This window comes from Pelobates fuscus, chromosome 2 (genome assembly GCF_036172605.1).
Source record: "Pelobates fuscus isolate aPelFus1 chromosome 2, aPelFus1.pri, whole genome shotgun sequence".
NCBI classification, from domain to species: Eukaryota; Metazoa; Chordata; class Amphibia; order Anura; family Pelobatidae; genus Pelobates; species Pelobates fuscus.
Window position 1 is genome coordinate 434,174,995 of NC_086318.1, and position 27,425 is coordinate 434,202,419.

The 27,425-nt window shown below is 41.7% G+C and overlaps 2 protein-coding genes across 6 annotated transcripts in view; one reads left to right on the forward strand and one right to left on the reverse strand.

Moving 5' to 3' along the window:
* Nucleotides 1-2,505, forward strand: part of TRMT61B (tRNA methyltransferase 61B) — a 21,254-nt gene extending 18,749 nt beyond the window's left edge. Inside the window, exons 6-7 of the mRNA XM_063444094.1 lie at nt 62-145; nt 2,135-2,505. Coding sequence (XP_063300164.1) covers nt 62-145; nt 2,135-2,208 — 158 coding nt within the window. The 3' untranslated portion in view covers nt 2,209-2,505. The remainder of the gene's footprint in view (nt 1-61; nt 146-2,134) is intronic.
* Nucleotides 2,403-27,110, reverse strand: SPDYA (speedy/RINGO cell cycle regulator family member A). 5 transcript variants are annotated; one of them, XM_063444096.1, is made up of 8 exons: nt 25,473-25,701; nt 24,131-24,373; nt 17,868-17,926; nt 13,216-13,301; nt 9,882-10,053; nt 8,158-8,452; nt 4,056-4,122; nt 2,413-2,490 (listed from the first exon to the last, which is right to left on the reverse strand). In XM_063444096.1, exons 1-8 carry the CDS (start codon nt 25,672-25,674, stop codon nt 2,487-2,489), a joined length of 1,128 nt encoding a protein of 375 aa, XP_063300166.1. In that variant the 5' UTR covers nt 25,675-25,701; the 3' UTR covers nt 2,413-2,486. The 5 variants fall into 5 exon arrangements, with proteins under 5 accessions (XP_063300169.1, XP_063300168.1, XP_063300165.1 ...); XM_063444099.1 differs by lacking the exons at nt 4,056-4,122; nt 25,473-25,701 and adding an exon at nt 27,008-27,110 and having other exon boundaries at nt 2,403-2,490; XM_063444098.1 differs by lacking the exons at nt 4,056-4,122; nt 25,473-25,701 and adding an exon at nt 26,954-27,110 and having other exon boundaries at nt 2,403-2,490.
* Between the last annotated feature and the right edge of the window lie 315 nt (nt 27,111-27,425).

The following is a 27,425-nucleotide window of genomic DNA, read 5'->3' on the forward strand; positions in this document are numbered from 1 at the left end:
TTGCACCATTTCGCCCTGTAACACTGTGATTGAGATATTAACATGTTGATCTGTGTTACAGCCCAAAACCCTTCAGTTGAAATAAAACCATTTGGACAAGTACCATACATTGCTCGCCCCTTGCCATGGCAAACTGGCCACACAGGTAAATGTTTTCTGCTGTATAGAGATTGATTTAAAAAAATACTCTAACATGTTGGGAGTAGAGCTAAAGGCAGTGTGTTTATAGGGTGGTTAATTGGGGGTGGGGATGGGGGATGGGGGATGGGGGATGGGGGATGGGGGATGGGGGGGGGGGTGCAGTAATGTATTTATAGTGCAGTTAATGCTGGATTTGAGGATCCCATGATTGGTAAGTAAATGAACACAAAGATAATCCAAGCTTTATTAAGCAATTCCTACTGTACAATTAAATAATATAAAATGAAGACTCTGCAATAGATAGTACAGGTGGGAGTGTAATGTCAAGAAACTAGTGCTAAGAGGTGTGTAAATTGAAAAAAGGGAGACGTGGCTCCCCTTGAAAGTTAAAAACACATCTACACTAAGAACTAGAAAGTAGATACTAATTCCTACTTATCTCAGTTCCAGTGAAACAACACTCTATAGGCATATTAAACTAAATTTACATAATGTTTACATTGCAGCACTAACTCTGCCCTCAGTGGCTGTCTACCAGACAGCCACTGGGGGCGCTTCCGGTATCGTAATGGATTTTTGGTCCGTTATCTGATGCTGGATGAACAATTTTAGTCGACTAAATGTTTTGACATTTAGTCAACTAAAACTAGTCTAAAACAATTCAGATGACTAAAATACGACTAAAACAAAATGGCTTTTTAGTCAAAAGACTAGGACTAAAACTAAATTGAAATTTGCTGCCAAACTTAACACTGCACAGAGGGACAGTGGAAGGGGCAAAAAAGACAGACCAGGGCATGGGAGAGAGACACCCAGACTGTCTGGGGAAGGGGCAAAAGAGACAGAGGCTTTAAATAAGCCCATTAGATTTTAGTCGTGCTGACTAAAATCTACTGGAGATTTAATCGACAAAAACTAGACTAACACTAAAAAAATTCAGATGACTAAAATACGACTAAAACTATAATGGCTTTTTAGTCAAAAGACTATGACTAAATTAAAATTTGCCGCCAAAATGAACACTGCTACCCACCTATAAGATGGTGAAGAAATCTGTGTGCAAAAGATTCTATAGTGAAATAAAAGCAAAGAAATGTATCAAAAGGCCCTTTTTAAGCCTTACAAACTCTGGGGCTTATCCAATTTTTATTAGGCTATCCAGTTGATCTTATGTAACTTTAGTTTAATTTGCCTATAGAGTGTTGTGTTATAAGAACGGAGATTAGTGGGAGTTAGTATCCACTTTCTAGTGCTTAGTGTAGATGTGTTTCTAGTTTTAAAGGGGAGCCGTGTCTCCCTATTTTCATGTACCCACCTCTTAGCACTAGTTTCTTGACATTACACTCCCCCCTGTACTATCTATTGCAGAGTCTTCACTTTATGTGTTACATTGCATTGTTTTAGTAGGCACTGCTTAATAAAACCTGGATTATTACTGGAAACTCATTTACATACCAGGTAGATCTCCTTTTTGGGGTTTTCCTTTACTTCAACCTTTTTTTTCTTTTCTTAAATTGTACCTAAAGGGCTATGCTCAGGATAGCCTGGTACTATTCACATTGACCTCTGACTTCACTGGACTGATTTAGTGAGGAATTATTTTTAGTTGAAAGGAATCATGCATGCATTTAAACATTGCAGCCTTTGCATGCCCACCTATTCTTCCCCAGACTTTCTGTGGATGTTCAATCACAGACTTCCAAATGCAGCTCAATGAGAAGCATTTGCAAGCCAAGGTGCAACAAGGTTAATTTATAAAAGTGTCAAATTTGATAAAAATCTGTCCTTTTTGTAAAAAGAAAAAAAGGGCACACACTTCACACATAAACCATTTAAGCAAGCTAAATTGTTTTATGTGTTTGTAATGTCCATTTAAACTGCATCCCAGAAGACATCAACTGATACTCATTTGTCAGTATACACAATGATTGGAATCATGACAAATGCCAATCACATCCAACAACTTAACTGTCATTTTTATTTTATTTCATAGCATTTCTTGTGCAGCTGAGAAAGTTCAAACCAGCACTTAAGTATTCTGACCCAGAAAAGCCAAGAAGTATATAGTGTTTCCTGTATATATTACTTTATAGGTTTTATAACTAATGCTATTTTATTTTACTGAACTGTACATTGATTTGAATTTGCTTAATGGTGTAAAATATAAATAAATAAAACTGCAGAAATAATGTGTAACTCGCTGGAAACTGTTATGTAACAATTGCATGTATTTTTTGTAATGTAAAAGCATGAGAAGGAAGTTGACCTATTCCTCGCTGCTTGTAAACCATTCCATGGACCTGTCTTGATAGATAAGGCATTTTCTCATTCCAGATTTTGTTTGACTACCTACAAAATATTAACAGAACGACCATTCTTATTACATTGTAAATTATTACAACCCCAATGCTAATAATTATAGCAGATACGATTTTTGCAGTATAGGTCACTTCAAGCAAAAGATTTCTGTTACACAAAACAAGTACGATCTTTCCTGGTTTTTTTTTTGTGTGCTAATAAATAAAGTTAAAGGACCACTATATGAAGTGTTCTGGGTGCCAGGTCTATCTGTTGTTAACCATGCAGCTGTAAACATGTTTACACTAGGGTTAATGCAGCCTCTAGTGGCTGTCTCATTGACAGGCGCTTCCGCGCTTCTCACTGTAAAAATCAAAGTGAGAAGACGCTGGACGTCCATAGTAAAGCATTGAGAAATGCTTTCCTATGGACTGTTTGAATACGCGTGCGGCTCTTGCCGCGCATGTGCATTCAGCGCTGACGTTGGGAGGAGGAGGAGAGTTCCCCAGCGCCGAGTGAGCCCGGCGCTGGAGAAAGGTAAGTGGCTGAAGGGGTTTTAACCACTTCAGCCCAGCGGTAGTTGGAGCCTGAGGGTGGGGGGGGGGGAACCTAAAGACCCTATAGTGCCAGGAAAACAAACTCGTCCATATTAAAGGACCTTTAATAGAAGGAGAAAAAAACAATATACATGTATTATTCTCCTATCCTTTCTCCACTCTTTTGCTTGTGTTTCCTAAAGGTGTGTGCAGAGCATTTGTATCACTCTCTATTGGTCTATATGCATAGACCACGCAAACCCTGTTTGCATGCACAATACATGAAGATACATTCCAGTCCTTTGAAAGCATCAACAGAGTGTGCAAAGTGTCCAACTAATGAGTGGAACAAGTCTGGCTGATTTTCCTAAGCACTCATCAATTACGCCATTATAAAAGGGATATCTGTATAGGAGAAGTTATTTTACTATATACAGAGGACAATAGAAGCAATGTTAATTTTGTCGGCAAATTTTAATTTAGTTTTAGTGATTAGAACGTAAATGCAGCCCCCGATAGCTATGATGCACATAGGGTGCGGTAACACATTCGATTGGTGGACAGACTTGAAGGAGGGACTGGGATTCCCTTCTTAAACCCTGGGAAATCAAAGGTGCTAGCATAGGACAGAAACGTGCATCGGGAATTCTTTATCTTATTTTATTTTAACTTTGCACTACTTACACTAATATTTCACCCAAGGCTGGAGTTTGGGACTAAGGAATCCTAAAGGGAATTGAGGATCTGCTGCTATAGGGGAGCTGGGACCTAGAGATAGATAAGTTGGAGTTTTCACCTGAGGTTTTCCAAAATAGACAGCAGTGAGTAAATTAATTTTTATGCAGGCAGAGAGTGGGGAATTTCCTATTTATTTTATATTCAAAATCTAATTATTTCGAACATAGGAAATGCATTGGTCTCTTTAGATCATTTATAATCCGTTTATCTTTGTTTCCCTCTCATCTTAACTGCCTCCAATTTTCATATATTTACTCTTCTAACTGTCCATATTTTTATCTTGCTAGGCAGAATCATCTATTTCTATTCTATTTATGTGCCTCTATTCAAAGCCATGCTCACCTTCTAAATCCAGAAATAATGGGGTTTAGTAGATTGTCCACCTCTTTCGATTGGATACTAGTAATCACTGGATCCAAATTCAAATCAAGAAAAAACAATTGTTGTCTTTATTGCACAGGACCTATTTAGAATGCACCAATTATCTTCTAGGTTATCCCTACAGAGAAGGTTGTCAAAATGTGTAATTTTAAGCAGTTTTCCTTTAAATGAATTAACAGTGAGTGATAAGTTACCTCTTAGTATTCTCTTAGGCAAACAGATATTAAAGCCTGCATGAGTCACTGAATGAATAGTTACATACTCCTGTTAAATTGAATCAAGTCCCTTATGGTCATATTATTTGTTCTTTCAATTTAACTTCAATTGTTCATCTAAATACCAGAATCTGTGGTTCCTTTATAGCATGGTTGTCCAACCTTTTGACTTCCCTGGGCCGCATTGAGCGCAGAGGAATTGTCTTGGGCCACACATAAAATCTATCGCATAATAATTTATATAATAAAACTTAAAAACCACTTTTATTAATTTTGTTTAGTAGATAACTCCCTTATTTGTTATCCTTATGTGGTAGTGTCATATTTAAGGATACCAAATTAGGGAGCTATCTACTAAATACATACTCATGCATATGCACACATAACCATATATATATACACAATCACATACACACACACCCCCCCACAATCACAAACCTATACACACATCACAGACACACACACTCAAAGACCTATGCGCACAATAACAAATATACACACGCAATCACAGACCCACACACACATACAATCACAGACCTATACACAGTCACATACGCACCCACAATCACAGATGAACACACACAGACATACACATACAATCACAGACCTATACATACACACACACACACACACACAATGACAGACCTACACACACATACAATCAGACCTATACACACAATTACAAATATACACACACAATCACAAACCTATACACACTGTCCCATACATAATCACAGATTTACATACACTAACAATCACAGACACACACACACATTTTCACAGACCTATACGCACAATCACATATCTACAAACACATAATCAGATATATACACACACAATCACAGACCCACACACATAATCACTGACTTACACAAACACAATCACAGACATACACACAGACCCCACCACACACAATCACTGAAAAACCATAAACAAAAATTACATTCATCACTGTGTCGTGTTTGTGTGTATATATATTTATTTATATTTATACACACACACATATACACAAACTCACTACAGACAAGCTCACTGAATCACACATGCTCACTACAGACAAGGTCACTAAATCACACATGCTCACTGACACACTCATGCTCACTACATGCAAGCTCACTACATACCAGCTCACTGATACACACATGCTCACTACATACAAGCTCACTAACACACACACATGCTCACTACAGACAAGCTCACTGACACACAAACATACAAGCTCACTCAATGACAGACCCACATACCCATACAATCACGGACCTATACACACAATTACAAATATACACACACACACACACAAAATCACGAACCTATACACACAGTCATATACATGCACACATAATCACAGATTTACATACACTAACAATCACAGACACACACAATCACAAACGCATACACACAGACCTATACGCACAATCACATATCTACAAACACATAATCATATATATATATATATATATATATACACACACACAATCACAGACCCACACACATAATCACTGACTTACACAAAAACAATCAGACATACACACAGACCCCCACCACACACAATCACTGACAAATCATAAACAAAAACACTGTCGTGTGTATATGTGTGTGTGTGCGCATATATATATATATATATATATATGCGCGCACACACACACACATATATACACAAGCTCACTACAGACAAGCTCACTGAATCACACATGCTCACTACAGACAAGGTCACTGAATCACACATGCTCACTACAGACAAGCTCACTGACACACTCATGCTCACTACATACCAGCTCACTGACACACACACACATGTTCACTACAGACAAGTTCACTGACAGACAAGCTCACTGACACAAACATGCTCACTACAGACAAGCTCACTTACACACACACATGTTCACTATGGACACGTGCACTGACAGACAAGCTCACTTACACACACATGCTCACTACAGACAAGCTCACTGACACACAAACATACAAGCTCACTCACTAGCAGGCACATACACACAAAGTCACTGACAAATTAGCTGAAGCTTACCTGGCACTGAAGACAGTGGGAACCATTTCTTGACCTCTTCTGCTTGAGTGCAGGGGTGGAGCTTGCATCCGGGCGGGGCTTATGTGTGGGAGACAGAGCTTGCGTGCAGGGGTGGAGCATAGACACAGAATTCCCGAGAATTGTGAAGGGAGCCTCACAGTGCTCCCTCTGGCCACTAGCACCCTAAATGCGGCTGCAGCAGCCTCCAGCACCCCATTCATTAATCCCCTCAGACTGACAGGCTGTCACAGTCTGTGGGGAATTTAAATGGCATTTTTTATTTTTTTTAGAACTGTCTGCCTTGTTGGGCCAGTCCAGTCCCACTCCACCCAGACTGCAACCGCGGGTTGGACACCCCTGCTTTAAAGGTATCACATCTCAAAAAGTATTACTTATAGGGTCCAATCCAAGGGAAGAACTGGAACTAACTAGGTAAATTTTCTTTTTTCTGATTATAGTTTTAATCATAGTCTATTGACTAAAAAGCTGTTTTAGTCAATAGACTAATAGACAATCTAAATTGTTTTAGTGTTAGTCTAGTTTTAGTAGATTTAGTCGACATGACTAAAGTCTAATGGGTTTAGTTAAAGCATCTATCTGTCTCTTTTGCTCCTTCCCCAGCCCATCTGTGTCTCTTTGTGTCATCCCAGCCCCTCTAGGTGTCTGCTTTCTTTTAACCATACCCCAACCACGCACACCAGGCTGTACTAAACATACCCCATTCACACACCAGGTTTTACTAACCATACACATTCACACTCCGGGCTCTACTAACAATACCCTATTCACACACCAGACTCTACTAACCATACCACATTCACACACACCAGGCTCTACTAACCAAACCCCATTAACACACCAGGCTCTACTAACCAAACCCCATTAACACACCAGGCTCTACTAACCAAACCCCATTAACACACCAGGCTCTATTAAACAAATCCCATTCACACACTCCAGGCTCTACTAACCAAGCCTTATTCACAAACTAGGCTATACTAACTGAGCCTCATTCAAAAACTGGGTTATACTAATCATACACTATTACACACAGGGCTCTACTAACCACAGTCACACACCAGGCTGGGCTATAACAACACACCACACTGAGCTATAACAAAGGATGTAGTTGCACCCCCATAATTGTAGAGGATAATCAAACATAACCTATAAGCTCTTGCACATGAAAAATTTTACATTTAGCAATAGATGTGGGCCCCAGCGTGATCTAACTGACATAGCTAGTGTTACACTTCACACTGCTTTGTGACTGCCCGATATTAGGGACACCAATGAAAATGCACAGTTTAATAATTAACAAATTAGGTTAGAAAATAATAGGCAACATCAGGCAACATCATTCTATGTTTTTTTTACTCTGAATACACGTTTAAATCTCACATCCAGCCTGTCTTCAAATCATGTCACTTTCATCTTAAACATATTGTTTAGATTTTCCTATTTCTAAAGCAACTGGGGTACTTGTTCATGCGCTTAATATTTACTGTGTGATTACTGTATCTCACATCTTACCAGTCTCTCCTCATTAAAGAATAATTTCTCAAGGGCAGCTTTCCTATATAATGCCATAAATCACCCCATCAGACTTCCCTTTAAAATCCTTAAAGAAGATACTCAAAACTCATTTATATAGAAAAATGTATTGTCATCCTAACTAATTTCTCGTATTATATTGGCCTCCCAATGTCTTTACTCACATAACTAGAGGCTCCCTTTTTAGATTACATCAACATTTTTTCATGAAACAAAGTATCTAACAGAAAAAAGGACCAGTTTTAAATATGTAGAATATTAGGCAAACCTGAATAAGTATTGGATTGCTGAACATCGGTAACCATGTTGTCTCCTGACCGCGGTGAATGCTGTGGAACAATCTGTTCTTTCATGTACAACGTGGTACATGAGGATGAAGATGAAGTGGATAAGCCCAAGTCGATATACCTTCCTTTCTTACCACAAAGTGTACAATCCTGTGGTGTTGCCGAAGGACCTCGTGGATAGTTTGCACCTGCTTTACTATAATTTCTAACTGCACCGCTATGGTGCTCTGAGCGCTCCCGCTGCCAGATATAATGTGCTGGGGCGATTGCCATAACCTGTGAAAAGAATATTTATCTTTCTATTATGAATTAGATAGCAGACACCGCTAAATTAAATTAGAATGGTTTATACAACAATCTTGGAAGATCTAGATTTTATTAGTAGAATCTACAATATCCTTTTAAAGGAATAGTCTAAGCAAGTATGGTGCTGGCATGCCACTTGCTGTGTCTCATCTAACATTATGGAGAGCTGGAAGCTCCTGCTATGTTTTGAGTCATTAATCACCTTTGCTGTAAAACATACAAATTATATTTTCCCAAAATCTTCAGTCAATCTAAGATGAAGATACTCTCCTCACGAATTAATAATTGGACATATTCTGAATGTGAGTCTATATTAATATCTTAAAATTCAGTGCTCTTTCATACTGGTTTCATTGTTTTGTGTATTTTACTATCCTGCGGTCCAGACTGTACTTACTTTAAAAAAAAATTAAAAATGCAAACTGAATTCAAAGTAACTTACAAATATGAGGAAACATATAGCTAAAAACTTGACTTGGAGAACACTCTCCGCGTAACTAATTTATCCTCTAGTTAAAATCCTTGAAAGTTACTGAATTCTGACAGATCTTAGTCCACTGTATAAGGCATTGTTTATTTTTTGCATATTTTACACTTTCTAGTGACTAGTTAATGCTGCTAACTACCAATATATTGCCCATAAACCTTCCAATGTTCAAAGTCAAACAACATGACTCCTAGAATATAAAATGCAGGCTCAAAGAGTAATAATAAGAAACCACTTTTGTTTAGCTATACTCTTTGCCTCCAGAATAGCAGCAATATTGGCTGATAAAAGCAACCCAATGGATCTGCTCAATCCGACAGGTTTAAGCTACAAAATATATTTCTGGTTGGTTCACAAAATATGCAAATAAACTAAGCATGTCTGGTATTCTGTTTCTCTCATTTATTCAATTTCCATGGTGCAATAACAGGGTGCAGCACACCAAAAATGCCACACATGAGTTTTATACCTCCAGTTAGTAAATCATATTTGCAAACTACACAAATAATCAAGTTATAACTAAAGAATACTCTGGGCCCTATAGCAACACACCACTCTTAATTGTCACTACCTCTTCCTGGATAAACTCAGAATCCGCCAATGGCATCTTATTGCTGCTTACTCGTTGTATTTAAATAATGCTGGATTAAACCCACACTGGTTCTAGGGGTGTAGAGCATACCTGACTCACCTGGTCTGTAGCATCAAATTACTCCTATTAGCTCTCCTTTAGGGCTCTTAGTTCTTGGAGATTAAAAGTCCAAGTTATGGATTACTGCAGGCATAGAGAATCTCTAACAAACTTCCATTAACCACATCTCCCAAAATGCTCTGCCAGCCTGCTGGAATGTTAGAAGTGGCATACTTTGAGCACAGTGTACCAACATGCATATATGAACAGTTCGCACTAACCTCTTCACAGCAACGTCTACTGACCACCGCTCTATAGTTAATTCTTGACCACAGTTCATCTCTCAGTTTTAGAAAGTCTGGAAAAAGCTTCTTCCAACTTTTCCCTAAAGCCCATGGGAAAATTTCATACTTGGGTTCTTCCTCATCTTCTTCCACTGTGTTTGCCAAATACCTATAAAATATTTACAGTATGGAAAAGACTAACATACCAGTCAGTGTATTGTGCAAAGGTTTTGCTTCATTAAGAAAAGTGCAGTAAGCAATGCACAGTTCACAAAATCAATGTGTGCAGAATGTCAGCACAAACTGATTTTCTTTACTTTTTAGCAATCAATGTTCTTTTTATTTTGTTTGATTTTAATGTTCATAGGTTTAGCGGACCCTGGGTAACCCAGCTGGTTACCTCCGCTATTGATAAATGAACAGACCCATTTCCCTCCCAGTAACTGGACGACACACAGTTCCAGGGGTACAACAACACTTTATTGGCCACATGCGGCTTTATACTTTCCCCATGCAAGGGGTGGAACACACATGAAGACCTTTTCCCTTTCCATGGTCCTCCCCCGTCCGGGGGTCGTATAATGGAACTGAAACCCCAGTCCCTTTGTCCTTTGTTCCCGCCACTTAGTATCCCCTTCCAGAGACCTTCCTCTCCCAGGGGTCTTTTCCTCTGTAACATCCCGCCTCGTTACCTCCCAGCGACAGAGTGCCCGCCAACCTCCGTCATTGTCCCCACAGGCTGTCCCCACCAATCTCAGGGACCCCCAGAACAGTAACTTCCACGAGCAGCCTTCGTTCGCTGGGTCTCTGTATGAAACCCGGCATGGGAAGTGTCTCTTTCGGGATGTGAATGCTCCCCCTGGCTGGCGTTCGTCTGTAAGAACGGCGGTCACCCAGAGAAGCACTCATGAATTACTTCCCTTGCGGTTTCACACTATGCTGCGAGTGGCCAACGTTCCAATTAATTGGTGTGAACATTCCAATGGGTGCCGGGGAGGTCCTCGTTCGGGAACAGAACGAGGTGGGAAGCAGTCCGCAAATGCTCCCCCTGGATGATGTTCGTCTAACGAATGGGCTGCCACCCAGGGGAGGCACGCGCCATTGCTTCCCTTGCGGTTTGTGGTTTTGACACCTCATTACGAGGTGCGAACGTTCTAAAACCACATTGTAAATTAAATTTCATGGTGGCAGGCAGTTCTACAATTCTACAAAACACAAGGAACGAAACACAGGGTCACGCTAGGGGAAACACACGAAAGGGATATCAATCCAGTAACACACATTGCAGGGTAACCGGGGCAATTCACAGTTTAGCGGGGGTTCCACTACAGTAGGTTTACACTCTTAATTAAGATGTTTGACTTGAATATTTATTTTATTGGTTTGAGCAACACTGTGCTTGTTATTTCAGAAGTGTACATGCATAGTGCAATGCAGTTTTCTACCACTAGAGTGCATTAAAACACTTCAAGAGTGTACCATGTCTCCAGTGTCTACTCTGTTGTTAGCCTATCTTCATGTTACTTATATCAGAATGATTGTTGTTGCACTGCAAAGGAATACTTACTCTCTTCTGATTTGTTTATATGTTTAAAATTATGTTTAAATAAAGAATGTAGAAAAACAAACAACAAATAACCTGTACTGACACCGAAGATAGCAAATCTAAATGTTTCCTCTAATGAAGAGTAACATTATTTTCAAAAGAATAAAGTTGACTTCTGGTCGCGCCGCATCTTAGCTGGCCGCTCTTTGTAACAATTCCCCGCCACCTCGAGACAATCTTTACTCATTTGCACTCCCTGAGCCGTGCATTGCTGCTCCGGACATCGGGCAGATACTACTGCACTTGGTGGAGTGGACTGAACTCCGTTTGGCCACCAGACGTGAAGCGGATTGTCTCCCCACATTGAGGAGGCGGCGGCCGGGAGTCAAGGCCTGTCTGATAGGCCGCGGCGCCTCTGGGGACTGGGGGCCTCCCGAACGCCTCAAGACTCATCGGACTGAAGATGCCTGGACACCCCATTCTTGAGAGGATGCGGGATCACAGCAGTGTAGGCCGCAACAGGTACCACACTAACTGGCTGGGCAGCTGCTAGCACCCATCCTTCCTGCTCTCTCTGGTGTCTTACAGGGACATGTTAAAACACTATGCCTATTATTCCCCTCACCGACTCCATCTCATGGCCAGAAGGGAGACTGTGACTTGTTTCAAGTGTACACACACCAAGGCTGACCTGTATCACTGTCTGTGGGAGTTGCGCTCTGATCCAGTCTTTCTGGACCAAACTAAACTGTTACTTAGATAGAGATGGCATGCACACCTTACCGCTTACCCCTGAATTTTTGCTTTTGGGACCCTTACCAGAGCTTCCATTGCCTAATAAGTGATTCCTCCTCATCGTAGCAGCGGTGGGATGCTAAATCATGCACCCACCTTGGAGTTATTTCTAACCAAGCTTGCTTTTCTATTTAAAATGGATTGGTTGGACACACTAACTAGCAAAGAACTCCTAGTCAAAAAAATTATCTTGACCTGGAGATCATATATACTCATCCTAGACAAATCTTTCAAAACCAAAGTGAAAACCACTTTGGCATATACAGAATGGTTCTCAGCTGAGGTGGTGGCAGGTCAAGACCCCCTGGCATTAATTACTTGCTGGGCTTTTCTCACCATATTCTTAAGCATTTGCTTACAATTGTATGGGAGGGCGGGGGGTTACGGTCTTTTAATTCACGCGATGATAATGGTGTAACGAAGCACTTGAACCGTGGACCTCCTTTAGTGTACCTGCTTCTGCTCTTATCTGTCGAAATGCAAGCTATAGCATAACCAAAGTAGGTTTTTCATTGTCCTGAGCAATAGCAGATCATAGTCCCTGACCCACGCAGGTCGTATCTTGGGAAAGATAGGGGTGGTTTAACATGTCTGCCACCCTTACCTAAGTGGTTATGATGTCCCTTTGACCTCCTACTGGTAACTGTTCAAACTCAACCTCTTACTTATTAACAATGACCTATTTGGTTTTGTAAATCTTACTTTGTTTTGTTCTGGTTTGTTTATGTTGAGGAAACTACAAAATAGTGAATGTAACTGATTGAATGTCTCTAACTGTCAAGACTGCTTCTACGTTTTTGATGTCATTCATGTCATGCATTCACAATAAAAATTGGTTTTGAAAAAAAAGAAAGAATAAAGCTGCAATAACAAGCGTCCTTTATGAACCCAGCAGTACAACAGCATTTAACAGCTATTTAATATTGGTTAAATTAGAGTGTGAGATGTACACAAGTTAAAATAAGGAAAGTAACTTTAATAAATACTTACAAAGCAACAAAGAAATTATTTCTGGTGTGCTCGCTTATAGTGAATCCAGCTCTCTTGAAATAAACAAAGGTCATTGCCAAAAGATACTACACAAACATAGAGAAAGCAAACAATATGTTTAGTAAACTTTAGACATTTGGTTTCCTTACATTTCTATTTAGCAGTTGATGACAATAGAGTATGTTAGTTACATGTCATATTTCACAATACTAACATTAATGGTAGAACTGCAAGAACCAAGCTGCACAATATATGCCATAACAATCAAGATCACACATGTCTCCGGATTAGCTAAGTATAGATATTTTTTGAACTATCCTATTTTATCCTACATTTTACAATGAGGTTGTAAACTCACCACTTAAAAATTGCTTTGCAAACATTCTGCAAGTGTGGTACTGGAATTTCATATGGAGCAAAGCTAAAGCTTACATTAATAGTGAACAAAAGTTTGATCCCCAATACAACATCTCCCATGAGATCTCTCCTGGCCTAGAAGAGCCTGAGTAAGAGCAAGTTAGTGGCAGGTGACTATGAGTAATCTTATTAGTAAATTCGGCACAAGTGAATTGATTAGGAGTTTTTCATCTCTGTGCAACCTTCCTCCCCTTCCCTTGATGCATTTAACACTTAAGGACATTAAGACGTGTCATTAACTATAATGGTCTTTAATGCCTTTAGGGCGTAATGTCCTGTCTTGCAGATTTGGTGTGAGCAGGGTTATATCAATGAATTTTAGTGGCCCCAGACTGACAAGTGAACTGCATGCAGAGCTCAAAGTGAAATCGGCATTCAGCTCTTTCAATGGGGATTTAAATCCTCATAGACAGCAATGTAGCGTAAGACGGGTTAAATCTCTGCTCACACCAGGAAACTCTGGAATTATTGAATACCTGATGCTCCTCATTGTCAGCTGGGATATTTGAGTGGCTGCAGACTTTTTGATGAGCTGTATGCAGTGCTGGAAGTCAGCATGGTATAAAGCTCATTCTATACATATTGAAATGCTTCTAACTAGACCTCAGTGTAAGCAGAGTAAAATCCCTGCTCACATTAGAAAAGCAAGGCATCGATTGATACCTACCACTCCTTTGTCAGGACCATATTTAGAGGTTCCAGTCATTTTACAGAGCTGCATAAAGTGCTGAAAGTCAGCACTGCATAGTGCGCTTTAAATCCATAGAGAACATTGCAGCTGAGCGATCAAGTTCAGTCTCATACACAATGGCATTTTGATCAGTGCTGGGCCTTGTCAGTTGGTGAGCACTGATCACAATGCATTGGGCATACTACATTCAATAAAAAATATATAACGCTGTCATACTGAAAATAGCCAGTTGATGGCAGCAACATACCACTATCAGTACTGATATTAGCAGAGGAGAAACCCTTGGGATTAGAATTACATTAGGGATTAAGATTAGGTTTAGAATAAATATTAGGTTTAGTATTAGGTTTACATTTAAAATGGGTTTAGAATTCATTTTAGGAATGGGGTTAGGTTTCATATTATGTTTCAGTTTAGGGTTTGATTTAGGATTAGGGCCAGCAAAAGAATCCCTATGCTGAAATCCACAATTAAATTCTTGAGGTTTAAAAATAAGCAGAAAAAATACATACATGTAAAAATAAAAAAATAAAAATGAATACAACAATAAATTGCACCTGAATAAAGCTCAAACTATATCATGTGATAGTCCCCATAGTGTCCACGTTTGCAAATGGTATGCATTTATGGAGCAATTGAAATACGTGAGCTCCTAAAATGCACCATACAGTAAGGGGGGAAAGTATTTGATCCCCTGCTGATTTTGAACGTTTGTCCACTGACAAAGAAATGATCAGTCTATAATTTTAATGGTAGGTGTATTTTAACAGAGAGACACAGAATAAAAAAAAAATCCAGAAAACCACATGTCAAAAACGTTATAAATTGGTTTGCATGTCAATGAGTAAAATAAGTATTTGATCCCCTATCAATCAGCAAGATTTCTGGCTCCCAGGTGTCTTTTATATAGGTAACAAGCTGAGATTATGAGCACTATCTTAAAGGGAGTGCTCCTAATCTCAGCTCGTTACCTGTATAAAAAACACCTGTCCACAGAAGCAATCAATCAATCAGATTCCAAACTCTCCACCAAGGCCAAGACCAAAGAGCTGTACAAGGATGTCAGGGACAAGATTGTAGACTTACACTAGGCTGGAATGGGCTACAAGACCTTCGCCAAGCAGCTTGGTGAGGTGACAACAGTTGGTGCGATTATTCGCAAATGGAAGAAACACAAAATAACTGTCAGTCTCCCTCGGTGAGGAATCAGCCCAGAACTACACAGGAGGATCTTGTTAATGATCTCAACGCAGCGGGGACCATAGTCACCAAGAAAACAATTGGTAACACACTACGCCTTGAAGGACTGAAATCCTGCAGCGCCCGCAAGGTCTCCCTGCTCAAGAAAACACATGCACATGCCCGTCTGAAGTTTGCCAATGAACATCTGAATGATTCAGAGGAGAACTGGGGGAAAGTGTTGTGGTCAGATGCAAACAAATTCGAGCTCTTTGGCATCAACTCAACTCGCCGTGTTTGGAGGAGCAGGAATGCTGCCTATGACCCCCTAGAACACCATCCCAACCGTCAAACATGAAGGTGGAAACTATGCTCTGAGGGTATTTTACTGCTAAGGGGACAGGACAACTGCACCGTATCAAAGGGACGATGGACAGGGCCATGTACCATCAAATCGTGAGAACCTCCTTCCCTCAGCCAGGGCATTGAAAATGGGTTGTGGATGGGTATTCCAGCACGACAATGACCCAAAACACCCAGCCAAGGCAACAAAGGAGTGGCTCAAGAAGAAGCACATTAAGGTCCTGGAGTGGCATAGCCAGGAAAGCATTGGGAGGCAATGGCGCATGCAGAGCATGGAGACGCTGAACATAGGTACTGCACAATGTGCAGCACTAGACTAGGAAGCACCTATACTGACCTTCTGAGTGACTGCCACTAGAGGTGTTACTAGGAAGCAATGTAAACAATGTATTTTCTCTGAAAAGGTAGTGTTTACATTGTAAAGCCTGCAGGGACAGGCTATAGACACCAGAACCACTACTTTAAGCTGTAGTGGTTCTGGTGACTATAGTGTCCCTTTAAATCGTTTTGGTTTTTTTATAAATTCTTTATTTAGTTCAAGACAGGTTTTCATATACAGCACAGAGGTAACAATACAGAATTGCGTACAATCAGTCAGTCGTACATGCACAGTGGCCATGTTTATCAGCATATGGCCATTACACTTGCCTTTCTATGTTGAGAGGTTCAACATAGTAATCCCAAGAAGAAAAGTAGAGATGGGGAATTAACTTGAGTAATGGAAAGTGGTGAAGAGGGGGAGGGGAAGTCGGGGGAAGCTGTCTAGAGCACCACTTGCGGTAGGTGGACAGACCTAAAGATCTTATAGCTATAGACTTGTTTATGGTATTTTGCTTTTACATGTTTTGCTGGAAAAATCAAGTATAATATGCAGATTTGTTAACTCTTGCAGTGCTGTACCCATAGTACATGGGCTTCCCCAACCCTATTGGTAATAAATATAAGTGTGCATGTTTACGTCTCGTAATTTTCCATGCTAGGCCCATGCTCAAGCCTGAGGAGTCGTGAGATATCTTTTTTTCCCCTCTTTTGTTTTACCTTCGATAGTTATGCAGTTGTACGGCTTTGTATGCGTATGCAAATGCCAAATTACGCTAATCATTGCTTATGGGTTACAGAATGGAAGGAGAGTGGTGTTAGAGTAACATCTCATACATCTGCAGATGGCTGGTTTGCCTTCTATCAGGATTTAACTTTATGTGTATTACAGTACATAGAAACAAACATTAGACCAGTGGAATGTTTTCTTATTGTGTTCTGTAAGAATACGGGGGTAAGGATTCCTCTGGAAAGGTATTGGCCCTCCATCAGAGAGTTGGGCCATTTGCCCTATATTGGTATGTCTAATTTGTCTTAGACGGGTATCTAATTGATACCGGAGATGTGGTTCTATCGTGTGTTTTGTATTGTATTCTGTATTCACTGTCATTGTTTGTCTATGTGGTTTCTTCGGGCCATCCTACCCGGGATCACCTTCACTGACCCCGGGTAAGGACACCATAGTGGTCGCAGGCGTTGCAGCCCCTGGTGCTCGGTAGGGGCAGAGGGTGGTGCTGCGCTTTTAGTGAGCTACCTCTTGTGCTACCTCCCTCCTTGTGCATTGGTTATGCAGCTAGGCTACCTCCCTGTTAGTCAAGAGGAAAGAAGAGAATATAGATTCAGGTAATAGGTCTTGAAGTGGGGGGGAGGGGGGTAGGGAGGGCTGTCCGTAGGAGTGTCCTTTTAATTCTGAGACATATTTTTTTATTCCTAAATAAAACTTAAGCATTCAAATTCCATCCAGTCTTTCCTGCCCAACTCAGAGCGTAGTGCTGATGAGCCCAATGGAAAACATTAAGGAGTTTTCGCACAGCTGCTGGGAATAAGTTCCTTCAGGTTCTAATCAAAAAAGTGTCTTAAAACAGTAGGTCATTAAAAAGGGAGGAATTGTACAGCAGTATTTTTAGATTATAGATAACCTGTTAGCCCAAAGGATAGCCCTTGCATGTAATTACAGCTTTACCTTGTCTGCTACTTTACAACAACAATCCATCCACAAGAAGTCTTGAATCAAGTCATCGTCTGAAACAGAAAGAGTTATCACAAGAGGTTGATTGACAGAGGATCTACAACTCGTCCTAGACTGAATGAAGATTAAGCAATAAGGCATTATGAGCAGATGGGGAACTAAACATAAATTTCAATATTTTCATTCATTAAGTACAAAAATCAGGATGTACATTCCAATGGCTCAGAAAGGCAACCAGGGAGATGGCGAAACGTTGGGTGGTTTTGTGGCTTGTGTCCAGTCCTGATAGGCTATTGAAGTTCATGGTAATTACCGTGGTATATGTGTCTTAGCCTTTATACCCTATGTCTTTTTGTCTGGTAACTTTGTCTATGATATGTTTTTACTAAGCAATTTTTGAATAAAGTAATGCATTTTATGTAGATATTTGAGTGTGCATAATGATTTTTATATAGATATGATTTAAAGGGACACTGCAGATCCCCAAAGCACTTTAGTTTACTGAAAGGTCCTATGTGTAAAGAGTGTTTCCTTTTTTTTTTTTTTCATTTTGCAAAAAGTGCTTATTTCAACAGAAAATTACACTTTTTATAAATTAAACTGCGTATAACCGCCTGGCTTTCAGGCAGACAACTGATCCGGTTACTTCCTGGTTATTTAGCTCAGTGGAGATAAACTCAAGAGGCAGCAATTTCTCAGAGCACCTGCCTTGCAAAAACATCTCATTGAGCTGTATTGGAAAGTCTGTGATTGCACAGCCACAGAAAGTCTTGGCGGGGTTAGACGGGGAGGGATTCCAAAAGCTGTAGACAAGAGAAATACAGGTTGTGCACAGTGGCGGAACTACCGCGGTCGCAGTAGTCGCTGGGTCCAACACTCCCGAGGGCCTGGACGCCCTATGGACCCCTGCGACTAGGGAGCCTGTCGGCCATGTGTTGTTCAAGGACTCATCAAGTGGCCCCTGCTTTTAGGGCCACCTGATGGCAAAGTATTTCCAGGGGGCCCGGTCTGCACTGCGCCACTTTAACAGCGCGACTGCCCTGGTCACTCCTCCCAGCTTACACAGGGTGCTGCGCGGGAGGAAGAGGAGGGAGTCAGAGTGAGAACTCTGACTCCCATCAGCCTGAGCCACTGGACCCCATGGAAGTCACCCTCCTGCACCTAAGTAGGAAACAGGAGGGTGACTAAAACCTTTTGCATGTGTGTTAATTGTGTATATGTGTCTTAATGCATGTATTAGACATGTGAATTCATTTTTGGGCTAATACGATTTTGTCCGAAATTTTTGACTTTTTCGTATTCATTTACTAAAACATAAACGAAAGTACTGCATACGAAATATAAATTAAACGAAAGGGCAAATACCGAATGCATTACCTTTTTGTTTGTTTTTTCGTTTACTAGACTCCGTGCTGCAGGGGAATTAACCCCCACAGCACGGACGAGAAACAAAAACCATTGGTTCTCCCTGCAGCATGAGATTTAACCCGTGCAGGGCTGCAAGGAGACTCCTACAAGCACGGGTTAAGTGACTTAACCTGTGCTTGCCGAAAATACCACTGCACACGGGAAAGAAAAAAAAAAGCAAGGAGGGAGCCGGCAGCGCTAAAATAAATAATAAATACTTACCCCTTCCCGCATTAAAACCTATGGGGGTCACTAGACCCCCATATTAATAAAAGGGACGTAAAACCAAATCCATCCGCATGCCCCTACTCGCTGCATGCCGGGGGGGGGGGACAATAGGTTCCTCCCTTATTGTCATTTAGGGCCCCCACCCGCCGCTCATGGGTGGGGGAGGACAATAGGTCCCCCCAAATTGTCTGTTAGGGTTCCCACCCACCGCTCATGGTTGGGGACCTGGGGGGGACATTAGGTTCCCCCTATTATTTATTTAAGGTCCCCACTAGCCAGTCATGGGTGTGGACCTGGAGGGGACATTAGGTTCCCCCCATTATTTATTTAAGGTCCCCACTAGCCAGTCATGGGTGTGGACCTGGAGGGGACATTAGGTTCCCCCCATTATTAAGTGTTCTTGCATAGCAAGACCACTTACTGTTATCTCACATATATATAATTATTCTTATTATAGCCAAATTTACCACCCTAACTCCTCCCACAGTTTTTACACTACATAGACAGTAATATACCGAAACGTGCGGATTGTTCCCGATTGGTGTGATATTACTTTGTGGAACGTTTTCGCCGAATGGTTCTCGAAATATCGTCGTTCTTGTGGCGAAATTGGTCCCATAGGAATGAATGGCAAAATGTTCAAAACTAGAGTGGGGCTGGCAAAAGCTGAAAAATCAGGACATGATTTCTAAACTGCCACCACTCCCTCATTTTCAAGCCCACCTACACAATTCTTATATCAAAACGTTCAGTTATCCCTCCTGCCAGTAAAAATGTCCACGGCTAATCCATAGTCCTGATAGTTTTCACAATATGACCATTTGTTTGCAACTCACGCCGTCCATTGACATTCATTGAAACTCCAATCTAGCCAGCTCAAACTTGAAGGGCAATTTCTAAACTGCGACTGTGCCTTCATTTTTAATACTTCAGAGACTATGCATCAAAATATAGGTCTGGGTCTTGTGATTCTCACAATATAAAGCTCTTCGCTGTAGGATGTATAGGTTTTAAAATACGACCATTTGAAGATGGCAACCGCCAAAATACTCTGACCTGTGCCAGGCTGGAGCAGCAAGTGATGTCATAGACAGGGCCTTTTGTACATCTGGTAATGTTTTTATAAATGTATGTTTTAATATAACTGTGAAGCACTTTGGGCAACAATGTTGCAATTAAATGTGCTATATAAATAAATAATAACAGTTACCCCGCCCACTCCAGTTGTAAACTACTGGTGGAGGCAAGAACACTTCACACAATTTCCCCAGAAATTGTAGCTTTTCTAGTTTATGGTCATGGGTGGGGTCATGGGTGGGCACCTGGGGGGACATTAGGTCCCCCCCTTTATTTAATTAGGGTCCCCACCCAATGCTCATGGGTGGGGACCTAGGGGGGACATTAGGTCTCCCCCCATTATTTATGTAATTCCCCACCATGGTTGAAACGGCACTAGTAGTTCACAGTGACCCCCATAGGTTTTAATGCGGATGCACATGCGCAGTGGTATTTTAGTTCTAATGCACGAAAACAAATTATGTTTTTACCGAATTTCGCCCAAAAACAAATGGTTTACGGATGAAATTTGAAATGGACGAATTCAATTTTAGTATGCAACGACAATTTCACCGGTGCACATGTCTAGTATGTATGTATGTATGTGTTTCTCTGTATGTATTTATAAGTGTGTCTCTGTATGTATGTATGTATGTATGTATGTGTGTGTCTGTATGTGTGTTTCTCTGTATGTATGTGTGTGTGTGTCTGCATGTGTATCTGTTTGCATGTGTACAGTGAGGGGAAAAAGTATTTGATCCCCTGATAGTTGTGAACGTTTGTCCACTGACAAAGAAATGATCAGTCTATAATTTTAATGGTTGGTGTATTTAACAGTGAGAGATAGAATAACAAAACAAAAAAATACAGAAAAACGCATGTTAAAAAAGTTGATTTGCATGACAATGCATGACAAAGTATTTGATCCCCTATCAATCAGCAAGAATTCTGACTCCCAGGTGTCTTTTATACAGGTAACGAGCTGAGATTAGGAGCACTCTCTTAAAGGGAATGCTCCAAATTTCAGCTCGTTACCTGTATAAAAGACACCTGTCCACAGAAGCAATCAATCAGTCAGATTCCAAACTCTCCACCATGGCCAAGATTGTAGACCTACACAAGGCTGGAATGGGCTACAAGACCATTTCCAAGCAGCTTGGTGAGAAAGTGACAACAGAAAGAAACACATAACTGTCAGTCTCCATCGGTCTGTTGCTCCATGAAAGATCTCATCTCGTGGAGTTTCAATGATCATAAGAACGTTGAAGAATCAGCCCAGAATTACACGGGAGGATCTTGTTAATGATCTCAAGGCAGCTGGGACCATAGTCACCAAGAAAACAATTGGTAACACACTATGCCGTGAAGGATTGCCAATGAACATCTGAATGATTCAGAGGAGAACTGGGGGAAAGTGTTGTGGTCAGATAAGACCAAAATTGAGCTCTTTTGCATTAACTCAACTCGCCGTGTTTGGAGGAGTAGAAATGCTGCCTATGACCCCACGAACACCATCCCCATCGTCAAACATGGAGATGGAAACATTATGCTTTGGGGGTGTTTTCCTGCTAAGGGGACAGGACAACTGCACCGCATCAAAGGGACAATGGACTGGGCCATGTCCCGTCAAATCTTGGGTGAGAGCCTCCTTCCTTCAGCCAGGGTGTTGAAAATGGGTCGTGGATGGGTATTCCAGAATGACAATGACCCAAAACACACAGCCAGGGCAACAAATGAATGGCTCAAGAAGGAGCATATTAAGGTCCTGGAGTGGCCTAGCCAGTCTCAAGACCTTAATCCCATAGAAAATCTGTGGAGGGAGCTGAAGGTTCGAGTTGCCAAACGTCAGCCTCGAAACCATAATGACTTGGAGAGGATCTGCAAAGAGGAGTGGGACAAAATCCCTCCTGAGATGTGTGCAAATCTGGTGGCCAACTACAGGAAATGTCTGACCTCTGTGATTGCCAACAAGGGTTTTGCCACCAAGTACCAAGTGGAAGGGGTCAAATACTTATCTCACTCATTGACATGGAAATCAATTTATAACTTTTTTGGATTTGTCTGGATTTATTTTTTGTTTCTTTTTCTCGCTGTTAAAATACACCTACCATTAAAATTATAGACTGATCATTTCTTTGTCAGTGGGCAAAATACTTTTTTCCCTTTCTGTATCTGTATGTCTGTGTATCTGTATGTTAGTGTGTGCCCTGTGTATCTGTATGTGTGTCACTGTTTGTATTTGTGTAAGTGCCATTCTGTGTATTTGAATGTTTGTCCTTAAGTGTTTGTGTATCTGTCTGTATGTGTGTCTGTGTATCTGCATGTGTGTCAGTGTGTGTCTGTGTATCTGTATTTGTGTCAGTGCTTATATATATATAGGAGTGTCATTCTGTGGTATATCAAAGTGTGTCATTCTGTGTAGCTGTGTTTCTGATTCTTGGCAGAGCAAAACTCTATTGTAAAGTCACCTAAGAGAGTATCAAGTCCAGATCATCTTTTCAATTTAAATAAAGCTGGTAGTGGCGGGGGATAATGGGGATAATGAGAGTATTAGTAATATGGCAGTTGGAATGTTAGCTGCTGCCTACCCCTGGCATATAGTTATGGGAGTTACACTAATTGTTGGTGTGCATGGTTTCCATACTAAATCTTTGGAAATTGAGCATACATACATTAATAACTATTTGCATTGCAAATTTCATGCATTGAAGGAAAGTAGATCTGAAAATGTATCCAGCTACTTTTACTGAATAGAATGTTGTGCTGTAATGAAAAAGTAAATAAAATCTCACCAGCAGACGGTATGAATAAAATTACAATAAAATGATTAAGTATTGAGCTTTGTGTACTATACTAGGTGTTTCCAATCAAATTCTTAGGCCACCCATCCTTCAGGGCTTTGTCAGCATCCCCAAAGGAACAAACATGGGAAACACCTAAACCCTGGACTGTTTGTATTTCTTGTGCACTGGGTAGGAAATCACTGCACTAATTAAATAATTATGTGGCAATGAACATTGAATGTGCAGTTATAATTCCAATTCTGACAAGACTGAAATTTTTTGTTATATTGTAATTACTGTTTATTGAAGAAATACCTAGAGAAATGATGTGCAAAAGTGTATAGTTCTTGCATAATAACAGGGACTAAAGAAGGTGTTATTCAGTAAATACTTAAAGGGACTCTAGACCCTTAAAACACTTCAGCTAGCTGAAGTGCTTTGTGTGTGAATAGTGTGTAATCTCTCTTTTACAAAAAGTTGAGCTTTTAATAGAAATTTGCACTTTTATAAATTAACCTGGTTACACCCACCGAGATGTCAATCAGACAATGGGTCATATTACTTCCTGGTTATGTAGCTCAGTGGAACTTAATGTTGGTTAGAACAGTCAATCTGTGACTACAGTTGAGTTGGAGAATTTCTCCATACTAGCTAGTGTTGCCTAAATATTGCAATCTGGTTCTAAATTTACTACATTTGTGTCCTTTTTGAATGAAACATGACTCGAATCTCCAAGTAGCAAAGATTTCTGGACAATTCAATATATATGCAGTAAAAACTTACCAAACAGTTTAAAAAAAGCTGTCATTTCCTTACGCTGTATTATTAAACAGGGGCCCTTTACCCATTTGATAGCAGTACCGTAGCCAATTCTTTCAGTTTTGCCTTGATTTTCTTTAAGAATATGTCGTTTTAAGTTAAGATTTTTCTGACAAGGTCTGGATCCGTTCTTCATGTGAACCGTTACCGTGCTAGGAGTGTGACAGTAGCTCTGATTGTGCCTCATTGTTCTTTTTGATAGTGTTTCTAACAATAGAGCAGGGTTATTTTGTTAAAAGTTAACTGATTAGATAAAGTAAGAATCACTTATAAAATGCCAGAATATTTAATATTAACATGTATTTCTATAAAAATAGGAGTGGGGTATGTTTAACTACGAAATAGGTTGTTACCCACAAAACGTTTTGATTCCTGGTGAGACAAATAAGCTTTCTCACTTGTGATCAGCCTCTTTGTCACTTTAGAACTAGAGGTAGGCAACCTTCGGCTCTACAGATGTTGTGGACTACATCTCCCTTGATGCTTTGCCAGCAATATGGCTGTAAAAGCATTATGGGAGATGTAGTCCAAAACATCTGTAGAGCCGAAGGTTGCCTACCCCTGATGACGAAGTCAAGTATTAATTCTATTGCAGGCTGGAGGTACCCTTTTAATAAACCTGCAGCTTATTGTTGTGGGTATGGTGTACATAGGGTGTCAGTCATATTCTAAGATTCTGAGTAAATTATGGACTCACAGACTCCATCCCCTACCCTCTTACATCGTTTTGGTAAGCATAGCTTTCCTTTTCAGACACTGCTATAACTGCATTGGTCTGCTTTCCAGTTCCGAATCAGCTTTGACCTTGGTTTAGGTGTGAGTAACTATTTCTAACATGTAAAGTGGCATGGTCACAGGAAAGTTCTTAGCATCTTTTTGAAAATTACACCCTCCATAGTGACCTGGCTGCTTGTATGGTAATGCCTATGATAAGAAGGGAAAATATCTTTCTATTGGCAGATCAAGCTCTTATGTATGGCTTGAAATTAATATCAATTGGACTTTAGTCCATTGCACTCATTCAGCACTTCCACCAGCCCTCCAAACACAGGGTGATGGAAAATCCAGTTATGTGAACTTGTGCCTCCTGACACCGTTCAGTATGCAGTTCCTGGTAGGGAAAGCTGCCAGGGGCTGCTTCACCATTATACGCCTGCATCGCTTTATATTCCATATTTCTTCAGCCACTGCCAGCAACGGCTGATGGAAAATGACAAAATATTCAGACAAAACACCTCTTTTAGTGTTATAACCTGGCTTAATTTTGTTGTAATTTTAGTGAAATAATCACCCAAATATATCATACCTCCTGCCAGTGGGTGGCGGGAAATCAGGACGGGGTGCATTAACCGGGCACGATCGCACGCTAGGCTGGCATGGCCGACATGTGCCCTGGCACCGCTCACACCAGCCCACACGTACAGCATGCCCACACTCACAGCAGTGCGGAGGTACTCGGCCCACGGGCTGACCGCCCTTAGGTAATAACATAACAAGGAGTTCTCCATAATGACTCTATGAAGAACTCTACAAAACATCAGGTCTGCCCAAATTAATCTAAATTGAGCCATACACCAGGAGGCAGTGCATCATGGGAGATGAAGTTCACCACAGGCAGAGGGCTGTCCAGGAGGCCCATGAGGTGTATACAGGGTGTGAGGTCACAGTCAGTCCCTTCCCCCAGGTCCTGTATTACACCACTCAGCCCTCCCCCCAGGTCCTGTATGACACCAGTCAGTCCCTCCCCCCAGGTCCTATTTGACAGCAGTCAGCCCCTCCCCCCAGGTCCTGTATTAAACCAGTCAGCCCCTCCCCCGAGATCCTGTATTACACCAGTCAGACCCTCCCCCCAAGGTCCTGTATTACACCGGTCAGCCCCTCCCCCCAGGTCCTGTATTACAGCAGTCAGCCCCTCCCCCAGGTCCTGTATTACAGCAGTCAGCCCCTCCCCCCAGGTACTGTATGACACCAGTCAGCCCCTCCCTTCAGGTCCTGTATAACACCAGTCAGCCCCTCCCCACAGGTCCGGTATTAAACCAGTCAGCCACTCCCCCCAGGTCCTATATTACACCAGTCAGCCCCTCCCCCTATGTCCTGTATTACAGCAGTCAGCCCCTCCCCCCCCAGGTTCTGTATAACACCGGAAGCCCCTCCCCCAGGTTCTGTATTACAGCAGTCAGCCCCTCCCCCCAGGTCCTGTATGACACCAGTCAGCCCCTCCTCCCAGGTCCTGTATGACAGCAGTCAGCCCCTCCCCCCAGGTCCTGTATTACAGCAGTCAGCCCCTCCCCCTATGTCCTGTATGACACCAGTAAGCCCCTCCCCCTAGGTACTGTGTTACACCAGTCAGCCCCTCCCCCAGGTCCTATTTGACAGCAGTCAGCCCCTCCCTCTATGTCCTGTATGACACTGTAAGCCCCTCCCCCCAGGTTCTGTATTACAGCAGTCAGCCCCTCCCCCCAGGCCCTGTATGACACCAGTCAGCCCCTCCCCCTAGGTCCTGTATGGCAGCAGTCAGCCCCTCCCCAAGATCCTGTATGACATCAGTCAGCCCCTCCCCCTAGGTCCTGTATTACAACAGTCAGCCCCTCCCCCAAGGTTATGTATGACAGCAGTCAGCCCCTCCCCCCAGGTTCTGTATTACAGCAGTCAGCCCTCCCCCAGGTCCTGTATGACACTGTAAGCCCCTCCCCCCAGGTTCTGTATTACAGTAGTCAGCCCCTCCCCTCCAGGTCCTGTATTACACTTTACAGATACATCCCATGATGCCCTGCGCGGGTTACATACAGAGCGGGTGTAACCTGTGTTCCCGGCTTCCTATTGGCTGAGGGCGGCCCTCACCGCGGGACACGCTCCTCCGGCTGGCTCACCGCGCTCAGAGTGCGGAGCCCTGCGTCACGTGACCCACGCGGACAGCTGGGTAAGAAAGGGCGCGCGTGGCAACGGCTGCCGCCTCCGCGAGGACATGACCTAGCATTTACTGCCTCTCAGAGTGCCGACCAATCAGCGGCGGCGGGCGTGGCAGTTAGGGCGGGAAGGTTTGAATCTGTGAGAAGGGCTGCACGAGATTCCCGCCCTTTCTGCATTCTCCATATAACCGGCTGTCTCACAGCTGGTGCTGTGTATTAAGAGAGGAGATGGTGGGCATCTACCTCATGGCCATTTCTGGATTTACAAATAGTAAATGGAACCTGAAACAGGCCTTATAATCTGCCTATATGCAGAGAGATCCACATAAACAATAAAATAATAAAAACTG

Excerpts from the sequence above, each read along its gene's own strand:
- SPDYA (XM_063444095.1), bottom strand. The coding sequence starts at position 25,674 with ATGGAGAACTCCTTGTTATGTTATTACCTAAGGGCGGTCAGCCCGTGG. Across the intron at positions 17,927-24,130 it reads AGCTTTTTTTAAACTGTTTG|ACGATGACTTGATTCAAGAC; the intron begins GTAAGTTTTTAC and ends TTTCTGTTTCAG. Across the intron at positions 10,054-13,215 it reads AATAATTTCTTTGTTGCTTT|GTATTTGGCAAACACAGTGG; the intron begins GTAAGTATTTAT and ends AATATTTTATAG.